Source organism: Falco punctatus, assembly GCF_963210335.1.
Source record: "Falco punctatus genome assembly, chromosome: 2".
Classification (NCBI taxonomy): domain Eukaryota; kingdom Metazoa; phylum Chordata; class Aves; order Falconiformes; family Falconidae; genus Falco; species Falco punctatus.
In genome coordinates, this window is record NC_137581.1 from 29745480 (window position 1) to 29762461 (window position 16982).

The 16982-nt window shown below is 36.1% G+C and overlaps 1 protein-coding gene across 5 annotated transcripts in view; it reads left to right on the plus strand.

Moving 5' to 3' along the window:
• INTS6 (integrator complex subunit 6) overlaps nucleotides 1-16982 on the plus strand; it is a 45700-nt gene extending 28718 nt beyond the window's left edge. For 3 of the 5 annotated variants that reach the window (XM_080375036.1, XM_080375035.1, XM_080375039.1), the window contains 13 exons: nucleotides 784-909; nucleotides 1776-1930; nucleotides 4683-4835; nucleotides 4975-5107; nucleotides 5602-5696; nucleotides 6112-6222; nucleotides 7883-8098; nucleotides 8207-8333; nucleotides 9621-9763; nucleotides 10399-10633; nucleotides 11351-11722; nucleotides 12193-12286; nucleotides 16409-16982. In XM_080375036.1, coding sequence (XP_080231162.1) covers nucleotides 784-909; nucleotides 1776-1930; nucleotides 4683-4835; nucleotides 4975-5107; nucleotides 5602-5696; nucleotides 6112-6222; nucleotides 7883-8098; nucleotides 8207-8333; nucleotides 9621-9763; nucleotides 10399-10633; nucleotides 11351-11722; nucleotides 12193-12286; nucleotides 16409-16502 — 2054 coding nt within the window. In that variant the 3' untranslated portion in view covers nucleotides 16503-16982. Of the gene's footprint in view, nucleotides 1-783; nucleotides 910-1775; nucleotides 1931-4682; nucleotides 4836-4974; nucleotides 5108-5601; nucleotides 5697-6111; nucleotides 6223-7882; nucleotides 8099-8206; nucleotides 8334-9620; nucleotides 9764-10398; nucleotides 10634-11350; nucleotides 11723-12192; nucleotides 12287-15108 lie in introns of all 5 variants that reach the window. The other 2 variants (XM_080375037.1, XM_080375038.1) reach the window with 2 other exon arrangements.

Consider the following 16982-nt stretch of genomic DNA (forward strand, 5'->3'; position numbering starts at 1 on the left):
GAAGAGAAGACTTATTTTTTTCCTAATGCACCTTGGTATTGCAATTAGAAATTGTAAGAATTGAATCTGTTCTGCAGTACAGCTTTGTGAAATTCCTGTCATACTCTGGTCTAAAAAAGCCAAAAGTGAAGGAAATACATTGTTTTGTTTTTTTCCCCTCCAGAGCATGCAGATTGCAATGTAGAATTTCTGTAATGCAGAATGCATAGTAATTCTGCAAAACTGATAATTTTCTCTCCATCATAACCCATATTTTTAATCTTTTAGAAATGACATTCCCGTTCAAACTCTGACATTAAATTTGTAATTTGTTTGTAAAAAAATTATCATATATTAAAACATGATGATTCTTCTGATGCATTGGAGGGGATGTGATAGAGAGCAAACAAAGGGATGTAAAAAGCATTCCAAAAGGGTTTGATTCGACTACTTTCTGACTGTCATATGGGCTATACGAACAGTGTTTTGACTGAAATTCTTGACCACTTAAGTGCTGATGTCTGTCACAAGGGGGAGCCCATTTTCCATGAATGCAACCAAGAATTTGCGTTAAAGTCATTAAGGGGCTAAAACGCAAACGTTTCCAATGATGTGCATGTAACACTGTCACTGCTTCGCTAGGCTGCCTTGCTGCTTAAACAAAGAGGGAGTGTTTGGGAGAAGCCTTAAATCAGTGATCCATACATAAATCAATGCCTGTGGTGGGTGAACAGTTTTAAATACTGCAAGTTAAAACAAGGGCAGAAACATTGAGCAACCTTAACCTTGACTGTATTGTTCTAGGTCGATCATATTGTGTGTGTTCTCCAAGAATGCTGAATCAGTGTCTTGAGTCATTGGTGCAAAAAGTGCAAAGTGGAGTTGTTATAAATTTTGAAAAAGCTGGACCTGATCCCTCACCCATTGATGGTACTTGAAACTTTTTATTTTTACGCTGTGATATCAAATGGCAGAGATGACTATCAATGTCATTTAGTGAACTTAACATCATAATAGTTACCAAAACAAAAGGAGAACTGTTGCATTTTAAGACATTACTACAAGAAGGACCTGTTAATGTCTGAAATTCTGTTGTACTTTTCCGAAATACTGGCTATAGCTGCTAGATACTATGTAAAACTACGTTTGGTTAGGTAGCCTTAAATGCAGTTATTCACATCAAGCATGGTTAAATGGGTTCATGAGTTTTAAGCAGCAGTTTTCAGCCAGCTAGAAATGTAAATAGCTTGGTATGGAAATACTGTGGGTTTATACACATTATCTTTTTTTGTTTAATGTAGTAAAGTGGCTGCATTAAGAGTTAAGCTGGCAAATATGACTGTGCAGTCTTAGCTTCTCTTTCTAAATGACTTAGCTAGGACCTTCTTAGGATGTTACTGGAAGCGTTTGTAGGATTTTTTTAATCCTGCTTTGCTGCAATAAAAAGTTAGTTCAGCAGTATTAGTTCTGTGTATCAATTTTTCTTATGCATGGAGATTTGAAGATTATCTGTTAATAACAATGGGAAGAGAAAGAAACTGATTAGTATGAAAGGCTCCAGATAATTGGCTTTCTCCGCTCTGGTCCTGTAAACATTCAATGCTTATTTGGTTTCTCATAGTTTCTGGGTTTTTGCAGAAATGCTTACTGACAACTATCTGCTATTCTTAGAAGTGATATTAACTGCAGGAAAAGTTTCCCTGGGAGTGTAATTCTTAAACTCTTCACAGAAGTTGTTTAATACTCTTTTTGAGTTTTAACACTGTTTTGACTCATAAAACCTTTTTCTTCTGTAGATGGGCAGGCGGATATATCTAGACCCTTTGGACCCCAACCTTGGCACAGCTGTCACAAACTTATTTATGTCAGACCAAACCCTAAAACTGGGGTTCCTATAGGTCATTGGCCTGTTCCTGAATCCTTCTGGCCAGATCAAAATTCTCCAACACTGGTATGTACTGAAGTTAAAGTGAAGGGTTTGTATAGGGGGGAATATTTCAGGATTTCTTCTTTAAACCTTCAGATATGTACTGCATTGGAGAAGCTGTAAAAGCAGTGTGACCCAAGAAGTAATGACACATGTAAACCTGTGTTGCAGTTCTCAGATAAATTACTAATGAGAAAATAATACTATGGTTTTTGGTTTTTAGTAGCTTTGAAGCATTCATTAAGAAACTGCCTGTAACAGATTGGTCGACCTAGTACATGCATGTAGTATTTGTTTGGACTCTGTTAAAATATCAAACCAGAAATAAGGTGGCACTTTGATAATAGCCTATCAAAGTCTGTTGCCTTGCAGATGGTATTAATAGAAGATGGTATGATCTTCCTGGGTTTGAATCTGTGTGATAGTTCTGTCTTCATTCTAGCAGGTAAATGTAATTTCATCTGCTGTTGTGCAGTATAGCCATACCTTCAATTTATCCCAAGTAGAGAAACTCACCCTGGTTTTTTAAAATACTACTCACAAAAGTAATTATATTTTTTTCTTTTCCATAAAAATATATGCCGCTGCCTTTTGTTGGGTCTGAGAACTAATTGTTAGTAAGATAATGTATTTTTGCATTTCTGCTGATCTTTGAAAATCATTAAAGTAGAAATAATTCAGTTGTATAATTGTTCCTATTTCATGATGATTTTTCTTGAAGTTCTGTGGGTTTTTTTGATCTGAAACTAGTGTGCTAACAAACTCATTGGACTTCTCATAAATTCTCCTTTGTTTGAGAAAAATATAAAGTCCTTTGAGATACACGTTGTTGAGTAATATAAGTATGAAATTCTAGTTACATTTACAGGTTTGATATTGCTGGCATCTTGGCCATGGTCATTGAAGGATGTGGGTGCCCTTTTGAACTGTAAACAAGCTAGCATATATGAATAAAAGTAAATCTTCTGTAGTAATTAAAAAAAAAAGTCATTGTGTACTGGATGTTTAAAAGCTGCTCTGTAGGAAAACTGTCCTGTGTACTCCTTGTAATCACTATCAATGACATCTGCCTCCATTGACTGTATAGAGTCAGTATAGTTTGCTACTGCAGGTCTTGGTTGAAATTATTAAAATACGTTTTGCCAAGTGAAGAATTGTTAACTAAATGCTAAAAATGTGAGGCTGCCTTACCCAAGTGGTGAGAAGATGAGAAAAAATTCTTCTCTCAGTTGTAGCATGTATAGCTCTCATAACAGCATAAAGCATTGGATTATTGCATGTACAGCTAAATTCCTGTTTCAGTTTGAATTCCACATTGAACCTTCCCTATGCAGTGTTGGAGAGCTATGTTTGCTGATAGTGCTTCAAGACTTGGATTTCCTTACTGTTCTGGAAGTATAGTGTTAAAACTTAACTTGTAACTCTTGTCTACTTAAAAAGTCCATAGTTAGGTATTTTTCACTTCCTTCCTGTTACCTGATCCACAGTGGAGTTGTCTCAAACAGTCCTACCTGAACAACTGTTATGTGTACTGTAGGTAACGATGCTATCAAGGGTTTCCTAAATGTATGTGAAAGTCTGCTAATATTTATGTTCGCAGATCAACATGTAAATGGCTGCTCTGAGGTAAAAACAGTTCTTCTGTCCAGCCAAGGATTATTTGACTTCTTTTGCAGCCTTTTTACTTGTAGTGTAACTGCTTCATGGCTTGGTCAAAAACTCCACCACAAATATTTATTGAAGGCATCTTCTTTGACGAGAATTGCAGTTCCTTCAGTTGGCTGGGCCTCCTGTTTTGTGTGTACTTGGACAGTACACCTTCTTTGGAGTGGAGACACTTCAGGCAGATGACATTTGGGTGGCTCATCTTAAAAGCAAGAGGCTAAAGCTTATAGATGTAGAAAAATTACTTCCAAGGTGAGGTGGTAGGAAGGTCCAAGAAACCCTGTGTTTCCCTAGTTCATCTTACATAGTTGTTACCTTTTAAAGAGAGTAAATAAAAGGAGGCTTCCCAGTTGAGCTCCTTCCCAGATTCTAGCGGCCTTGGAGGAAGCTCAGGGTGTAAGTGTAAGAGCTTACATTGCTCTCCTGAAAACCTTCCAGTGGAAGGCATACAGCTCCAGTTTTCATCACACACAAAAAATCAGCTTTCCCTTTCAGCAAAAGAGATTTCAAATATGTTGTTAACTTATAATTGAAACTTGAGGCTCGAAGGCCTTTTCCCTGTGACTAATGAAAAGATTAAAATCCAAACACTTACATTGCTTGAAATAATTTTTCAGAGGCCTAGTTAAAATGAGTTCTAAACCTTGTTTTTTTCTGTATTCATGCTCCGCTTGGTTATTATAATTCAGTTAGAATTTTGTAAGTGTTGAATTTGCCAAGAAGGAAAAGTGCTGGAGGAGTCAGCAAATGCAAAAGTACAGTGCCTGCTTCTGTGAGGAATAAAAATAGGCATGCCCCAGAGTAGCATTAAAGATAGTTTTTTTGTCTGCACTGGCATTTATTTCCACTTGGAAAATTTCTGTGTATATGCAAAAAGTTTTACTTGCATGCTGTTCTAGACTTACTGGGCAAGATAATTGGCATTTATTTGGAAAACAAGATTTCTTCAGATTTTAAGACAGTGCTAACATAATCACTTGAGCCTCAATACACAATTTGAGTCTTCTCAAATGTGTCTGTTTCCAAAGAACCTGTATTACTTCAATTGTCATAGCACAATTGCATTTTAATTGTTGTGCAAACTTACTAACAGTGGAATGCTTATGTTTAGCCACCTCGCACATCTCATCCTGTGGTGAAGTTTTCCTGTACTGACTGTGAACCGATGGTCATTGACAAACTGCCTTTTGATAAGTATGAGTTAGAACCTTCACCACTGACCCAGTTTATCCTGGAAAGAAAATCCCCTCAGACCTGCTGGCAGGCAAGTGGAATGCATGCTGTATTGAAGTTGTTTACAGAATGCTGTTTTTCATAGATTTTATTCTCTAATCAAAATAGGATGTAAAACATCAGCACACAATACTTTGGATTTACATACAATATGATGTGTTTTATTGCAGGTATATGTGAGCAATAGTGCAAAATACAGTGAACTTGGTCATCCTTTTGGTTACTTGAAAGCTAGTACAGCGCTGAATTGTGTGAATTTGTTTGTGATGCCTTACAATTATCCAGTCCTCCTTCCACTGCTAGGTAAATACCACTTCATAAAAATTTTCTTAGGTGGTAGGCAATTGAAAAATTGATCTCATCTAAATGATTACTGCAATTAATGCCAGTATTAATCACACACCTGTAGAAAGATAGAATGTTGAACATTGCATTTGTCATGAATAACTTGTTTCAGTTGTCACCAGTTGGCTGACCTTCATGACTCAGACTCCCATGTGTAAGATTTTCTTAATCATCATTCTTTCAGATGTGCTTTGGGCTTGCTTCTTTCATTATTTTGGGAGCCATTTTTCTCAATCTGTTGTCTCAATTATCAATTCAATTTGATAAATAATTTATCAGGCTCCATCTTTTGGCTGCAGCATTGATCTTGTGTGTATATTTAGTTGTGTATATGTTAAAATGCATATATTTAAGCATTGAAGAATTTGCATTTCTTTGAGAGCTGCTTTTATTAGAAGAAAAGCAATGTATCTAGATGTGCCTTTCATTTTGTCTCTTTTATAAACCATCAGATGACTTGTTTAAAGTACACAAGGCAAAACCTACGTTGAAATGGCGACAGTCATTTGAAAGCTATTTGAAGACAATGCCTCCTTATTATCTCGGGGTAAGATGACTTACTGTGCTAAAATTTCTATTTTATTATGTAACTCTAGTTATCTTTCCACTATGTGTGTATTCCCTGTTTAAAGTAGAATAAGTATTAATTTCAGACAATAGCTGAACTTCATGCGTAGTGGTACTTAATGTTTTCACTGGAGTCCTGTGGAAGACTTGCGACCTGAATGTTAGGAAAATTTCATCAACTGTGACTTGTACATAAATGACAGCTCTGTTAATAAATTGTTCTGTATGAATGGAACAATGCTTTAAAACAACAACCAAGTGCTGCCCTGAGAGTCTTTGGTTTTATTTTCAAACTTTGAGGATCTCTGGTTCTATTTGAAATGTATACAGTTAGTTGAAGCATGTATACAACACTTACAAAGTTAAATATGACTATACAACATATTCTGTTTCAGCCTTTGAAGAAAGCTGTGAGAATGATGGGAGCACCAAACCTTATAGCTGACAATGTGGAATATGGACTTAGTTACAGTGTCATTTCATATCTCAAAAAGTTGAGTCAGCAGGTAATGTTGAAGCAGAAGAGCAGTAAAAACTTATTCTAATATCAAGATAATCTTAAAATACTCAAGTTCAATGGCTTTGAGGGAAAAAAGAGCAGAAAGATGAAGTTAATACTTTCCCAAAAGTAATTAGTAAAAAAGCATTTTGTGGTTTTTTTTTTTTTTTTAAATTGAAGGAAAAAAATAGAGGTTTTAGACTGGACTATAAGGATAAATAAGGAGGTACAGATTGAGTTTTTTTTATTTAAGCAGCATTTTTACTTGTACAGACAGTAACATACTTTTGTCCAAAAGAAAACATGTTGTCTTATTTAAATTTTAAAAATGTTTTGGCATTTTTTCAGAAAATAGAGATTTCTACTCTGTGCTTCTGAATCAGAAAGTATCCTTTCTTTGGTTTGTGAAATGAAATGGAAAGAGTTCAGTAAATATAAACTGATATAATCCAGAATTTCAAATAAGGATACAGATGTATAAGTGGCAAGTGAATTTTGAAACTGTTGACTGTTCAGAATAGTGCCCGTATCTTTGAGTAGTCTCCTGCACCAGCTAAAGCATTTCTGCCCTGCTACCTCCGCTTTCATTCTGTTAAACTGTGCATGTTAAGCTTTTTTGTTCAAGGTAATAAAATAATGCACTAAGCTTGAAACTTCAAGAAACAATATTACAAGTACTTGTAACTTAGTTACATACTTGTATGTAAGAACTTGTATGTGACAAACATGTGAACTAATGAGTTCTCACAGCTTTTGCTTAAAATTTTTCTTAAAACATTGTTATAAATGATTAGTTGAGGAAGTAAACCTCTTCAGGTTTACAGTATATCTTATTAAATCATAGTTGTATTGCTCGGTATTCTGTGAACTGATGATTCAACCTAGATATCTGAGACTCCTAAAATGTAGTGGCATGCACTGCAAATTATACTTAAAGCTTTTCTAACTTCTGAAAGGCACTGCCAGTAGAGACTCAGTGTTAACAAGTACATGTTCAAATCTTGAGTAGTATATAAATTTATGTGAAACTGCAAAACCAACATTGGCACGTGTATTACTAAATTACTTTTGGCTCTTCGTTCAACTCTGTTCTGCCAAAAAGATGGCATTTATGAACATGTTTAATTTTGGTACAAATCTAATATGTATTATTGGGGGTTAGGTCTGTCTAGTCAATCAGAATCGGGTATTTTCATGTATTTCATATTAATATTATGACTATTTGTATTGAGCTTTAAAAAGTTGATACCATTGTGTGACTGATCACAACTATAGTTGCGAGAGAATCAGTCTTTTGAAAGTTAGTGTTAAGCTGTTACTGTAGAAAATAGTCTGAATAGATAGTTTTGCAGGGAATTACTAGTCAAATTATGGCATTTTATGAAAATAAAAGCATTGCATGCATATTGGTGCTTAGATACCATAATGGGCAGCAGAGGAGAAATATGCAGAAGACCTAGGCACAAACTGTTCGCTATATTTAAAATTGTAGTAATCATTAAGTGGTTATGTATTAAACACTCCTTAAGCACTCATCCTGGTTATGGTCGTCATAGTGTATTAGCACATTGTTGAATCTTCTAGGTAGGAATTTAAAATGAATAAGTCTGACTAATCCTTTTAAGAGCATATTGTCAATTTTATTTATTTATTTATTTCAAATTAAGGCCAAAATAGAGTCCGATAGAGTCATTGGCTCTGTAGGCAAAAAGGTAGCGCAAGAGACTGGAATTAAGGTCAGAAGCAGATCACACAACCTGTCTATGGCACATAGGAACGATTTTCAACATCTGCTACAGGGGATTACTGGGGAAATTCCTCATAGACCTCTAGACCTCAATATGAAGGAGTATGCTGGGTTCCAAATAGCTTTGCTGAATAAGGTAAGCACCACTGTGTGTAATGTTGTTATTTTCAATATACTTCCATTGAAATGCTAGATATTGTTTCATATATGGTATTAATTGGAACTTTATTTACTGGAACTGTAGGATTTGAAACCTCAGACTTTTAGAAATGCTTATGACATACCCAGAAGAAATCTTTTGGATCAGTTAACGCGAATGAGATCTAATTTACTGAAGAGTACTCGCAAGTTCCTCAAAGGACAAGATGAAGGTTAGATAATATAATATTTTGTCTACCCTGTGATACGATTGGTACTAAAAAAATGAAGACTTTAACAAATAGCATAGTTATTTAAAATTTAATGGATGTCTGGTACTGTCATTAAACTGCATGGTTTTTTAGATATTTTTTCTCCTTAAATAACTTACTGGAAGAAAAATTGGTGAGGATAGAGAAGACTGCAGATTCACTGCTCTGTCCTTTAGTCTGTATGAGGAGACTTGGGCTTTGACATAAGATTCTTTGTTGACTGTTTTTTCCTGACTTTCCTGGTGTTTCTGAGACAAAAATCACAGGGCGGTTCTGAACTTTATGGTATCTCTCCATAGAAGTGGATTGTGAACAGTGGAAAAGTAAGCTTGCTCACTGGCTGCTGCCAGTGTGATTTTTTTTTTAATTTATTTTTTTTTCCCTTTAGGCCAACAGCAAAAAGTTCAGTAGTTGCTAGTTTATTCCTTCATCTTTCTACTGTGTCTTCTGGCACTGCTTTATGGCATCTAACAGAAGATGATGAAATAAATGGAGAAAATGAGAAGGGCAATGCAAGTGAAAGTGTTACATTAGTCCTGCCACTGTGTAGGTCAGATTAATATCTGTGATCAAGTGATAATGTAATATGAAATGTAGAGAAGTTGCTTTTTGGAAAGCAGGTTAAACCACATAAAAACTAATGTTATTTTTTCCAGGATTTTTGCTAGCGTATGTTTTGCTTGATTAAAGGCTTGGGAGCTTTAACTAAATCCATAACAAGTTTAGAATCAGGTCCTATGGATTTTAAGAATTTGTTGATTCCAGTAGTCAAAAATTACTATTGCTTTGGGAAAATGCTAGTCTCAACAAATAAATTTTGAGTGGCTAAAACTGGGTAGAGTTATGTGAAAGCTGTGTGCAGCATGGCATTACTACTTTGCATTAATGAATCTTTTATTTGTAGTAATGTTTTAGTTATAATTTCCCAGTTCCAGTTTTTCACCCATCTACCCCATTGAAAAGTTATGGGACACATTGGAAAGCTAACATCCATGCATGACAACTGTTGCTTATTTCCCTGTCATAATGATAAATACGTGAGATGTGCTGATTCATTTAAGCAAGTTTCCTGCACTCAAAACAAGATATTATAAATACCAGTTAGGAAAGAATAATGGTGAGTTTTGCAAATCTCTTTTGTTGATGCATTTGATTAAAGACTGAAAACTGGAGGTGTGAAGTAGATACAGACTAAATTCTTGTAAGGTGAGCAGTGTCATATATTAATATACCCTTTTGTTGTGACAGACCAAGTTCACAGCGTACCTATAGCACAAATGGGAAACTACCAGGAGTATCTAAAACAAATACCTTCTCCACTCCGAGAGCTTGATCCTGATCAACCACGAAGGCTTCATACATTTGGCAATCCATTCAAATTGGACAAAAAGGTGACTTTTCTGTAAAGCCTTTTTAAAAATGTGCTGTTGTGTGTGCATTGCTGATTAGGCCACTCAAAGAGCAATGTATTGGAGAAACTTTCAAGTATTCAGATAAGTACTGCTTACAAGGAAGTCTCAGATGTTTTTCCATCAGTAGTATCCTATGGAGGGCAGTCTTCATTGGAAAACCAGTATTATTTGATTTATAATACAATTCAGAGGCATATGTTTGTGACTGTACTATAGCCACTACCTAATCATGTTTCCTTTACCAAACTGCTCCCATAAAAAGCTTCCCAAAACTTTGAGAGCATGGGCTGTCCCTTCTGTCCAAATCTGTCTTGGACTTGACCAATTTGCCAATGTAACTTAGAGCTTTTTTTTAAAAATGTTTGAGTCCTTTTGCAATTACTGAAAAGTTTGACAGCCTGCCTGGGCGTCTTACTTGGCAGACTGTTGGATAAGGGCCTTAAGCACATTGATGTAGTCTAGGAAGGATTACGTTGACATGAATTTAGTACATAATGACATGTTGTACATAGGTGCCTTTATATGGTAAACATCATGATGTCAAAGCGTTCATTGTATTTTATATGTGCTTTTGGTGTAAAGTTTAAGAATTCTCCCCATTAAATTAATTGCAGGGAATGATGATAGATGAAGCAGATGAATTTGTATCAGGACCTCAAAATAAACATAAAAGACCTGGAGAACCAAATATGCAAGGGATTCCAAAAAGACGACGCTGTATGTCCCCGCTGCTCAGAGGTCGACCACAAACTCCTCCAGTTGTGAATAACCACATTGGAGGAAAAGGGCCACCAACACCAATCACACAAGCACAGCCTGACCTTGTTAAACCTATTCCTATTCACAAAAGTAAGTGACTCTTCATCATCTTTAGAGGGTTTTCTTTCTAATTTGTGCAAAAATCTTGTTTATGTGAAAATACTACTGGCTGATTTCCCAAATATTTTATCCCTCCTTTTTTGAAAATGAAAGTATTTAAATGTGCATCTGGGGTTAATAAAGTCTGTCAGACAGAAATCTCTTTCTTATGAACTTCCCAGTATAAACATTGTGTTTCCTGTATTAAATGAGGAGACAATGTAAACAGTCAGGAGGGTGTTCTTCCTTTGCCTGGAATTCAGATGCTCCAAAATATCACAACATGAAGTTAATTTGAATTTTGCTGTAGTGTAGTGATTTCACTTCCCTTATTGTGGAGCTGAAGTGCTGTGTGACATCCTTGCTCACTGTTGAACACTAAAGTAAACTTTGTCGGTTCAATTTAATGGGGAAAATGAAGCATGTTATAAAAGCTCATTTTACAGGTGATTTTTCTTTTGTTTGGTAGTCCGTGTAGCAATTTTCCTTATCATATAAATATACATGTGATGTTTTTTTAAGCCATTAATTGCCAGGAGGTAGGGATGTGCTCAGTGTTGCAACCCACAAACACGTTTTCTTGTGTCTGGCATGTACAGTTGATTATACAAGCTGGAGAACAGCTTTACTAAGTTTAATACTGAACTGACTCATTGACATATCAGATGTTAATGTGAAACTGGCAAATGTAATCTTTGTTTTTTTCAGCATTGGAAACAAATAATGAGGCTACAATGGATGATGTGGTTGAGAATCATGTTACAGACCCACTTTCGTCAGATGTTTTCCCAAATACTGTGGATTCAGAGTTTTCAATGTCCTCTTCTCCATTCAATTCATTGGATGGATCAGCATCTCATACAGAGGATGTAGGCCATGAACATTTAGGGAATAACTTGAATGTTGATGGGTTTTTGGAGAATCACGAGGAATTGGATAGTAAAGAACAAAGCACCGAAGAGAACTTGCCAATCTCTTCACCCAGCAAAGGGAAAAAAACAATGCATTGCAGAAGTTCCAGAGAGATTAATATAGAGCTAAAAGCACAAATTATGAAAGAGATCCGAAAACCTGGAAGGAGTAAGTATACCAGATCTCTCTTACAGATGATTGGCATGACAGCTAGACAAAGAATTTACATTGGATCACTATTTTAGGAATGTACTGATCCATGAGACTGAAGCAAAATAAATGTAAAGCTGAAAAGACTTACTTGAAAACCTCTGCTGAAAATTCCCTGAATCAATGATTAAAGCATTGATACACCTATCAATGTTCATGGAAGTCATGATTTTTATATTATCAGTGTTAGAATTAAATTGTTAGGTGTTCTAGTGATATCCTAAACTGCAGTATCATGTGGTTTTTTTAATGTTAGTGTTCATTAAACAGTATGTCATTGCTACAGGCTTGGTTGTTAAAAGATATATCTCAAAAGCTTACAAAAGCTGAATGAAATCTTTAATTTCACTCAGATTTCACTCAGCTCTATTAGAACAAAAATCTGTATAGGCATTTCTTCAGTAACTGTGATTTTGCTCTTCTCTAAGAATATGAAAGAATCTTCTTTTTGCTGAAGCATGTACAAGGAAGCTTACAAACCCGACTGATATTTTTACAAAATGTTATTAAAGAAGCTTCAAGGTAAGTAACTGAATTGTATTAGTCTTAGAAAACTGCACCATATACTGCCATACGTAACTGCTTGACAGCCATGCAGTTGTTTGTTGAAACTTGCCACACAATGCTTTGTACTGCAAGTAAATAATTCCCTAGAAAAGAACAAGCACATAAACTTCCTGATGTGTATTGTTTGCACAAGCTTACCTTTTTGCCTCAGATTTTCTCTTAAAAATGTTAGCAGCTGTAACTGCCAGATCACCATAAATTTGACGAACAATGGTATAGAAGGAGAAGGTAACTTCAGAAAATCATTCAGGTTCCAAAGTTCAGGTGTGAGTATAATCTGAAAAACTGACAGAATGGCATGTTACTGTGAATTAGGCTTTCAGAAAGTTGAAATTCCTTATTCCACATAAATTCAAAATCTTGTCCTAAAAATAGTTTTGAGATTCAGGTATGTTCCATAAAGATATGGTTTTGCCCTTTGGATTTATTTCCTTCAGAGTTACTTCCACAGCCTCAAATATGTCTGAGGCAGTGGAAATGGGAGATAGTTGTTACTGGAGTAGAGATACTTGCTGATGATTTAAATCCAGTGTTGTTAATCCAGGTAGAAACTGTTACAGCACCCTTGGACTGACCATACTTACTTAGGTTTCTGTATGTTTTCTAAGAGGAAAGAAAGGAGAAACATGAAATTACGATTGGAACCAACAGTGTTCTGAAGTGAACTAATAATTCTAGCATCTTGCTTGGATCATAAATGTGACTAACTTTGAGGCTTATTTCAGATGCCTCAGAGTAATTGAATATTTTTCTCTAATCTGTTTTTATAGTAGTTAGCTTTTTTTCCTGTGGCATTATCAAACAAATTTTAGGATTAAAGAAAAATCAAATTCATTTTTTGATAAAACAGTGCTGAGAGTTTAAAGTGATACTGAATGTTGGACATTCATACAACTCCTCTAGCCTTCTACTTCCAGCACAGTGGGGCATGCAGATTTATATAGATCATGCTCGTCGTATAGCAACAATTACTTTATCATGCTTTTGTTTGGTCTACCTTTATATCACCTGTCATAGTTGTTCCTGTAAATTATACATGCTTCCTCACTGTTTCAGCACACCAAAGCGATATTGTTGCTCCTGGTATCTGTGGCAGCCCTTAGTGGGATTGGAATATTTGTACCTCTAAAACAAGGCTTTTCAGATCATCTGTAATTCTCAATTCTGTTGCACAGCCTCTCTATTCTAGTTATCTTGAGTTGACTCTTTCTTTGCAAAATTTGGCAGTTGTTGAGTGTTGTTGGATGCATCAGAATTTAATCCCGTCTCCCACCTTAGCCAACAGGTTTCTGTATCTACTGGTGGAAAAGACTGGCAATTCTGTTTCTCTTGACTGGTAAAATTTAATTTTTACTGGTTTGGGTGGAGAAACAGCTTAATCTCTCCTTCCTCTTCTCTCCTAGGTTAGATTTTTCTAGTGTGGTAATTTTATCCACCTGGATAACACTGTCTACAATCCCTATGCAGTTCTCTGCTTCTTTTCTTGTCCGGGCAAGCTATCACATTTAACCAAGGGTCCCTGCTCCCTGCAGGGAACATCTCTAGGGTCTCTAGAGCTGTCGAGAGAGTCTTGTTTTGTTAACCAATAGCTGACCTTTGCAATGCCATGGAATGCAACTCAAATTTTGGATGCCTGCTCTTTCCCTACTCCAGGGAGCTCTGATTCTGATCACAGACTTCAGAAAGCTTTTGAGCATTTCAGCAGCAAAGTGTGTGTGTTTAAAAACGGTCCCCATTCAATTCCAGAGGTTAATCCACCAGAGCTTGAGTGGAGAGGAAGATTTCTAAAATAATCCACAGTTTTCAGCTTCTTTTGGAAAATGACTGCCCCACAGTTCCTCTTCTGGTAGCAGAAAAGCTATCACTTTTGAGAGGCAGAAATCAAGATGGAGTAGATACTGGATTTCTTTTTTTTTCTTCCAGTCAGTTGTGAAAATACTAAGGATGAAGAGATGCCACATTTCAATTTTAAATCCTTAGCTAATTCTATCCTGACAAAGTCTTTTCTTATATGTAGTGATACACATTTGGCTCAGCCTAGGTAGGTAGTATTAGTGCTTATAAGGAGACCTTACTGAACAGAAGAGACATGACTTCCCAATAGGTGGCTACAACTTTGATGCACAAAATGTAGAGTTACTTAAGCAAATTCCTTTTAGCCCTTTCTTATGTAGTAGAGAGGTCTTCAATATTTCTGGAGTTGGCTTAGCAATCTATTTATGGTCCTAGCACTAAGTTTTTTTTCTTCTCTGCTAAGGAGTTTAGAGCAAAAGCTGACAAAAGACAGATCAACATTCTCCAAATCAACCAACTTCTCAGTATGAGAAATTCAATTCCTTTTTAGTTATTCTCCAAATCAGGAGCTTTAAGCTATTAATACACATAGCAAAGCCCAAAGTGCATGCCTGACAAAATGATGAGTGATACCCAATGCTGGCAAGAATTAATACAACCAATTTCAAAATCCTAATGAAGCTTGAAGCTCAGTAGCTAGAACTACTCAAAGAAGTTTTATTATTAAAGGTACTAATATTCCTAGCAGAGTGAACAGTTTAATTAAGTCAATGCTTATTGCTGTTAATTACAATATTAGCTAATGCGGTAAATTGTTTCTGTTGCCTTGAAAAGAATTGCTTGCTGTAGTGCTTAGCATTTGGAAAAGAACTTTTAGTGAGATGTACTGAAGGGCTTAACACAGTGCACTGTTAACCTGAATTCTTGTGTCAACAGTAATGCGAGATTAGTTAGCAATGTGTTTTTTCTGCCCCTTCTACCAGGTTTCTAGGAAATGTCTGCTGTTCACTTGTACAGCTGTTCAGAGGGGCTTGAAGGTATTCTGGAAAGTAACATTGGCCAGTCACTTGCACAGAACAATAAGCACGTTAAATTTTCACTAGCATTGTATTATAGTAAAGTACTTAGCTATTAACTTAAATAATTAGACTTTTACTAGAGGGAATGAGAAGGAATAATTATTTCTCACATTAATACTTTTAAGCAAGCTGGGAGCAGTTGTGAAAGCAATGAGGAAGAGTGGCGAGGAAGCAGTACTTGAATTGTGGGGTTACTGAGAACTGTGATGAGAAGGATGGGTAAGGGCCCAAAGCATGGGTATTCAAAGAGATAGTGAATGGTTGGGAATGGGAGCTGATTTCCCCGTAGTCAGACTGGGATTGTGGGGCGGTCTGTGGTCCAGGAGTTAGGGCAGATGCCATGTTTCCATGAGCCAAGTACATGGAGTGGGAGGCCTGGCCAGGACTAGAGGCCTTTGCCGGGCTTTAGTAAGGTCAGAGGACTGAACTGGGTGTATAGTTCATCATAGCACTGGGTTGAGAAAGTGTGATCTTTTAATTGCTGCTTACTTTTGAGCAGGTGTGCAGCTGCCAAAGCATTGGTCAGAAGTGACCTTTCAGGTGCAGGAGTGTTGCAAGGGGGGGAGGGCTAGCTGGAAACAGCAAGGAGCTGCGTGCACTGAGGCTGGGGTGTAAGCAAAGGTGACAAAATGGTCTGCTGTTCAAATTTATTTAATCAAAATGGAATAGAACTGCAGAGACTCCAGGTATGGAATACTGCTTGAATTTTCTTGCATTTCTTTCTCAAACTTACATGATTTTTTATTTTCTTGTCAGGAAAACTCTTCTGCACGTGTAATGGCACCAGTACCAACTACACTTAACTTTTGTGAATACATCATGAAGGCATGCAAATAATTCGTAAATGCTGTTGCCAGCTTCAGGAGTATAGTTCTTTTGACATGTATTTTATTTCTGTACTTCAGAACTTTACTTCTGGAAACAGCAACTTTCTTTTTCCTGGCTTTCTGAGGGCTAAGTGATGTTCAGCAGCATGCTAGAATAGACTGTAGTAAGCATAGTTTTGTATTCTTTTCATGAAATGGAAAACCAAGTTAGTTTACCAGAACTTTAGGAGACAGCATATATATATATGAGGTGTATATCACCTCATCATGCACTGGACCTAAAATAACTGAAATGTCCAGGGTTCAGTAAAAGTTTTGTGAACAACGATTGATGTATTACTGTTTACATCCATTATTATGCTTGCTTTTAAATGCAGGTTTAAAAAACGAATGCTGATAGAACAGCTTGAGAGCTTTCTGGAAGAAATCCATCGCAGATCCAATCAGGTCAACCATATCAACAGCAGCTAAGAAACGCTGCACAGAAGAGAAAGCCACAGCAGGGCACTGCTGTCCTTACTTGCATTCATTTTTGACATGCACTCTTATCTCAAGTTCTTGTACCTGAAAGAATGAGAAGCTGCTCTATAAAATGATGAGAAAAATATCCATCATTTTTTTCACTTCTGTTATTTTTGTAATGTGAAAAATATTGCAAAAACATTTTTATTTAACTAAATGGAGAACTTCTTGCTTGTCATGGACTTAAGTGTCACTTTCCCTCAGGTTCTATTTTCTTAATCCAACCTTCAAAACTATCACCTCTTAAGGTTGAACTTTGCCAAAAAGTTGCTTTGTAATTTTCAAAAGAAAAAAGCACATACATTAAACAAGGTAATGTTTTGTATATACAGTTATTTTGGATATATTATTGTAAGTTGTATAAATGTATTTTGAAAAATATTTAAGAAAAGCACTTTTGTTATTCCATCAATAAAAGCTCTATTTTAA